This window comes from Diorhabda sublineata, chromosome 1, assembly GCF_026230105.1.
Source record: "Diorhabda sublineata isolate icDioSubl1.1 chromosome 1, icDioSubl1.1, whole genome shotgun sequence".
Classification (NCBI taxonomy): Eukaryota; Metazoa; Arthropoda; class Insecta; order Coleoptera; family Chrysomelidae; genus Diorhabda; species Diorhabda sublineata.
In genome coordinates, this window is record NC_079474.1 from 16,270,192 (window position 1) to 16,277,002 (window position 6,811).

The 6,811-nt window shown below is 32.8% G+C and overlaps 1 protein-coding gene across 1 annotated transcript; it reads right to left on the reverse strand.

The window, feature by feature from the left end:
* Positions 1 to 2,266: 2,266 nt before the first annotated feature.
* On the reverse strand, positions 2,267 to 6,047 carry LOC130446492 (uncharacterized). The gene is made up of 5 exons (XM_056782791.1): positions 5,935 to 6,047; positions 4,182 to 4,397; positions 3,945 to 4,121; positions 3,596 to 3,736; positions 2,267 to 2,533 (listed from the first exon to the last, which is right to left on the reverse strand). The coding sequence occupies exons 1-5, from the start codon at positions 6,005 to 6,007 to the stop codon at positions 2,412 to 2,414; spliced, it is 729 nt and encodes a 242-aa protein (XP_056638769.1). The 5' UTR covers positions 6,008 to 6,047; the 3' UTR covers positions 2,267 to 2,411.
* Between the last annotated feature and the right edge of the window lie 764 nt (positions 6,048 to 6,811).

A 6,811-nucleotide genomic window follows, 5' to 3' on the forward strand; every position in this document is an offset into this window, starting at 1 on the left:
TTAGAAAACTGTATAACCAAGCTTTACCAGCCATTTTTTTGTCTTTGTTAAATCGATTAGCTAAGCCATTGCGTTGAGCTAACTGAAAAGCCAAACTTCGAAAGTCATTCTCAAAGTAAATAGTCGCGATTCCATAGACAAAATGTGTTGCACCAACTCTTCTTCTTGCTCCTCAAAGAAAACCGGTCTGTGATGCCCTAGTCCCATTTTCCCTGAATCGTCTCGTTCAAGAGACCCACTTTTTATTTTTTTTTTACTCTGGCTTCAATCGTTGTGCGAGGTACCTCAAATTGTTTCGAAGCTTTAAGATAGCCTATTCTTCCTTCGAGAACCTCTTCCACTGCTTGGCGCATACTTTCCTCATTCCAAGACTGCCGATCTATTTTTCTTTTATATTTGCCCATCTTTTAATCAGCCTGTAAAAAACAAAATTTAAAATCGTCATTAAATTCTATAGCGTTTTTGATTGGACAAAACCGGATAGTATCCGGTTTTACCCGACCGCTTGGTATCCTATTTTGCCCGACAGCACATCAAAAAATGTTTTTCAAAATTTTCTCACAAAAAAATTAGTTGTCATATTCACAAATGTCACAAAATATAGCCACATATTCACAGAGTCACAAAAAATACTCACCGTTATTTATTTCGCTTGTTAAAACTAAAAAATTCTTAAATAAACACCGCTACAACAAAATAACATAACCTTAATTTTTCAATCTGTCACTGTCACTAATCACAGATCGATAAATAAACTGCCTAACCACCTGCTACATTTAAATAAACGTTATTTATAGAGATTAACACCTCCAATCGTCAGATGGCGCTACATATTTATAAATTTTGGCCAGTATTCCGTTTTATCCGACTATCCCGTATTGGCAAATTTTAATAGTTGTAGTCACAGCTATTGACACTGTCAGTATTTTGCATAATACTTTTGTTTCATTCACAATTTGATGCGACAACTAGCTTGGAGCATTTAAAATTACTCAAGTTTTGTTCAAATATCCCGCGAAATTACCATGGATATGAACCTTGGATCAAATGTTTGATTATAGAAATCTTTTTTCTTGGTACTAAACCAATTTGAGAGATGTCGCTAAGATCGAACTTTGTCGCCAAATTTTTATACATCGAGTATATAATCTTAGCTGCATACTTCATTCTATTTTAGAGAGGTTATTCAAGTAAGACGGACGGAAGACTGATCTGAACGATCATATGGTATCTCGTCCGACAGGAGCGCCATTCTGGTCAAATTTTGAATTATAATTTACCGTTTACAAGCAGACAGTTTTCAAGCTAAGCCCCCATATGAGATGGTCCTCCTTATATCTACCCTCCATAATCGCAAGTTTAATGTTTTTACGGATGCCGCACTCGATAAATAGTCATTCAATAAAGCAGGTCTTATAGCTGAAACATAAGGTCTCTAAATAGAAGAAAAACCCTCGGCGATATTGACAATATGTTCAAAAATAAAGAAGCTCTAGCTTTGTGCATATATGGAGGTGGGATTGAGCCGAATAATGCTTTCTAAATCCGTTTTGCCTACTTTTTTTTTATTATACTATATTATTGTCCATGTTATATATACATCGTCTTTGGTTTTCTTTTTCTATCGATTATTTCCCACTCTACTATTCAATTTCTCTTCTATGTCTTTTAACCACTTTATCGATGCTTCCTTGTTCTTCTTCTTGTTCTTCTTCTTTCCACACGTACCATAATCATTTACTGTTATCACGTTTTTAAACGGTCCTAAAATTGTTCTTATTCTTTTTCTATCCGTTTTTGTCAACTTATTTTCTTTTGTTTTATCTTTTTCATTGTTTGTGTTAATATTTGAAAGTAAATTTTGCCGGAATAGTAAATCTTATCATAGAACTTTGATTTTATTTGGAAAAGTCGTTGAATTTGTAATTGTATACTTTTCCTTCTAGATATTCCGAAATATTAGATAATTCTTCACAGATAATCTACCAAATGTACTTGTTGTAATGTTAATAATTATTTGAAAATACTCGAATGCGTGTAGACAACCATTTATACCAAAAAAAATTATTTTTAGCTAGTGTAACCGTATAGATACTCCTTAGTTGACTCGTTTGATGGACTAATAATTTATTCCCACAAGTTATTGGGTATTACTTTAATAAAAAATTTATTGCGTTTTAATTGTCACTTAAATTTGATTGTTTGTATTTCCTATTAGATAAACATTTACACTTCGAACACAAATAATATTTAGAAAAAAAAAAGCTTTTTTGTTATATAACTTTTATATAATAAATAGATTGTCAAAAGAATAAATATTTTTGAATTAAAAATCATCAATACATCGATTTAATATTTTTATACGGTTAAAAGAAAATATTTTTTCGTTTTTCAAACTAGATAAATATTCATCAATATGTAGTAGATCCTTTTCTATGTCCATCTCCTTTAAGATCGTACATTCCGTGTTTTAAAAACAATGATGCTAAATAAGGGTCACCGAAGGATGTCGCGTGCGATGTTGCCACACCACCTAAAATTCGAATATGACTTAAATTATAATCAAAGTAAATATTTTCAATTTTCAATATTGATGACAAACGCCGTCCACACGAAATAATAGTAATAAATTATTTTGTGAATAATTTAGAAGCTCAACTCAATAGATTAGTTGGTTTAACTTCGCTCCTGCTCAAAATTTTCTGTTTTATGTATGAAACGCTTCAATTATCTCGGAAACGATTTTTATAAATTTTCGTGTACAAAGGTCGTGTGATACGGCCGGTATTACGGTGGTATTTACATTGTTTCATTTTTCCGGAAAAATAATGAATTCTGTTATTTCAAAAGGATCACTCTGTATATTTTCCAATTTTCGAAATCCTTAAGAAATACTAATTATTTTTTATCTAATGTTTCCTATACCCAACTGTCATAATTTTGGAGATATAGCTACATTTTCATCTTTAATAATTTATATCCTAACCGAAATCCCATAAAAATATCTACCGTCAGTTAATTAGTAAAAAAGGTTAAGGAAACTGGTTCAGTAAAAGATTTATCAAAATCAAAACGCAGAAAAACTGCATCAACCGTAAACAGTGTCCTGTTAGAAGATGATCCACGCTTGAGTACTAGATAAATATCCTTGGAATTTGGTATTTCGCGAACATCCGTATCGAAAATTTTCGTGATAATAAACTCCATCCATACAAAGTAAACGTTGGTTCAAGAGTTGTCAGCTGATTTTGATAGACGTGAAGAGTTTGCAGACCTAATGATGGAAAAATATTATAATCAAAACGTGGTCAGCCAACATGAATCCCTTTAAACTATTTCCTGTAAGGTTACTTAAAAAAAATCGTTTATAAAACAAAACTTGCCAATATTCAGGAATTAAAAGATAGGATTACCACAGAGATAAGAAGATTTGAGCAGTCAGGAATGTTGCAAAAGTTTTGCAAAGTTCTTTCTACTTCACAAATATGGATCTACTTCTAACATGACATGAAATTTTAACTTCGTAAGTGATACATCTCTTGTTAAAATGTCTTTTTTTAAATTATGTCATAATAAAATATACCAAATTTGATACCTCTACCAGTAGAAAACGAATTAGCGATAGCTGTGGCCGACCCAGAGGGCGTATCGTTTTCATCCATCGGCCCTCCAGAGCGACGCCGTACTCCTCCGCTGATATTTATAGGAAAAAATGAGGTGAACGATGGTCCGCCTCCTAAAATCAATACCAATTACTGGGTTAATTATTATTGTTTCCTACACTACACTATATTCCTGTACAAAATAATAGAGTTAACTGATTTGCTTAAATGTTAAATTCGTAATAATCGTCGTTCTTTTCCAATTAGTAAGTATTTTTCGAAAAATTCATGGATAGAATAGAATTTTCGTGACAACACAAAACGGAAACAGGAAAGTTGTACCTTTAGTAAACCACCAAGGAGTATCATCATCTTCATCTTCCTGAGGTTTAGATGGTTTCCTCCCTTTTTTTCTAACTTCCCTATTATTGTTATTATTACTATTACCAACATTATTTTCAACACCGGTGGTTGATGAACTATCACTGGAAGCATTTTCTTCTATGGCAAACTCGGGAGCTAAAATAATACAAATATTTATACAGGATGTAGCCAAAGTTACCATGATACCAAGCTTACTGTTGATCGGTATATTCTGCGGATCCCTTTCGGTATAATCTTCCTTTGTGTTAGTATCCCAAGCGGTATCTTGTGGTATTCCTGCGAAAGTATTTGTAGCTACGACATCTTTTGTTACGAACGTCGACATTGAAGGTAAATAATCATGATTTGTAATGGGTTTTTTTAAGTAACCCCCGACAACATACCCCGGAGGAGATTCCTCGGCGTAAATATCTACAGGGAATTTTCAAAAATATTATTATAGATAATATATTGGAATGTTTTCAGGTATTTATTAGATTATTAGAGCCGTTAATACAATGAAATTTTGTAGAATTTACTTAATCCCTTATTACGTCGAAAAACCTAACATTTTTTAATTAGTATTATTTACAACACATCTACTTACAAAGAATATTTTGAATTTAATGAAATAAAATGATTTATTCCTATTATTTACTTCATCTTCTTCTTCTCTAAAACTCATTATTCCTTTTGAAAGTCAGAGTATTGAGGGTTTTGTATTCACGTCTTCTTTTTATCCATTTTTCCATTGTTTCCGAATCTTTGTTACTTCATTTTCGTATTCCCCTTCTTCCTTCTTTCCTTTAACTCTTAACTTCTATCCAAGTTTCCTTCCAGGTATTCAAATGTAGACATTTATTCTTTGTCGTTTCATCACCTTGCATTTTTTGGAATTTCCTTTTATTCCCAGGTCTTTTATTGTCCATGTATCTACTTTTTCTTCCATTCTCTCAAGTTTTTCTGCTACTAATACTACATCATCTCATTATACTGATCAGTTCATTTTTATCGGTTTTAGATTTCTGTAGCCAATTGTTACTTCTCTTTTATTATTTTTAACATCCTTTCCACGAGTAATATAAGCAGGATGTCTTCCTGTTTCACTCCTATTTCTGTCGATCGATCGATTCTTCATTATATTTTCATATATTCTTTTTGGTACCTTTTCTTTCGGGATTCCTATTTTCCTAATAATATTTCCTAGGATTTTTCAATCTATTGAGTCGAATGCAGCTTTTAAATCGGTAAATGTAATATGTAATTCCTCCTGAATATAAGTATATTATCAATCGTTTGTTTCCATTTCCTATATGCACTTTGTTCCTTCTTCATTTCCTCATAAATGTTATGAACTAACTGAAGGTTCGCCCATCTTCTTCTTCTTCTTCTTCTTACGTTAGGACTAGGTCCTGTATTTTCATCAAGGGTTTGCCAGGAGCAGTTGGGATGCTGAGGACCAGCTTTCATACCAACTTCGTCCGGGAGGTCGAGTTGTGTCTGGTTTCTTTTCCTTTGCGATTTTTTTTTTCGCATATGATTCGTTAAAAATAAAAACAATTTGAGAGCATCTACAATAGTTAGATTAATTGAAATCTTGCGTAACCAAATTTAAAATCGTGTGGTCCTTCGAGCCGGATTATTATAAAACAACTCAAATCCTAGAGTTTTGTTTGTTACAGACAACTGTTTAATTCCGCAATTCATTCATTCTTTACTGTTAGTTATTTTCATTATATTCTTTGTATGCAACTTATGATTTATCTTCAAAACTGTTTGTAGCACATGGAATCGAAAAAAAAAACTTATTTGACACATCTACGAAAGATGATTTGGCGAGTAATACGATAGGTGAAAGTTCAATGGAAGAAACTTGGGATATAACGATTTAGAATCGTTTATAATTTTTGTATTTGTCAGAAAATTATTCAATAGATATAAGTGAAGATGGTTATTATTTATATATTACCTCTCCTTCTAGGAAGTCCAAAAGTCATCACAGCAAACGCACTCAAAATACACAAAATCGTAACTGCACTCATTTTTAGAGATTTAAAACAAAAATATGTATGCCTGAAATCTGGATATGCCTTTTTGACAGAATGGGAAAGTTGTTTTATATTATTTTTAAAAACCCCCACTAAAAAATAATTGCCGTTTTAAGCAGAGGTGGTGGCGGCGATTTTAAAAAATAACTAGTTACTTGTTACAGACGTTATAACACTATGTGTGATATAAAAATTATTTCTTATATACTTCATATTGAGCCGGAAACAATAACTCAACCTCAAAATGTTTACTTCAGAAGATTCTAAGAGACTGGTAACGAAAAAGGGTCCCTTACAAAGTAGACCTTTTTCTAACCTTTCATGGAAATCTGAGCAAACCCGTTGACGCAAAAGCTTTTGGTCAGGAGTCAGATTTTTTGTCACTAACTTCCCACACACTTTTGTCATGTGTAATTCCTCGTGTAAAATTTTTCAAAACGTTTACAGCCTCGTCAATCATCCGAATGCTCATTCGACGATCTGCACGCTCAATTTGGTTGATTTTGGTCACTGTTTCCGGTCATGGAGCGACCTGGGCGCAGGTCATCTTCAGTGCTCTCTTCACTAAAGCGCTTACACCGAGCAAAAGCACGCGCACGAAATGGAAAATTGTCCGAATAGGCGTCTTACAACAATTTATAGCAGTCCACGAGAAAAAAGCAAGTTCGTTACTGCACAAATACTATAATAGTGACGGAAACGTGTTATGGGAGCTCTCTAAGCGCACAGTCTCGTTAATTAATAACCAGACCTCGTATTTCGAAATATAAACTTAAAAACGATGTAATAAAGTTTGCT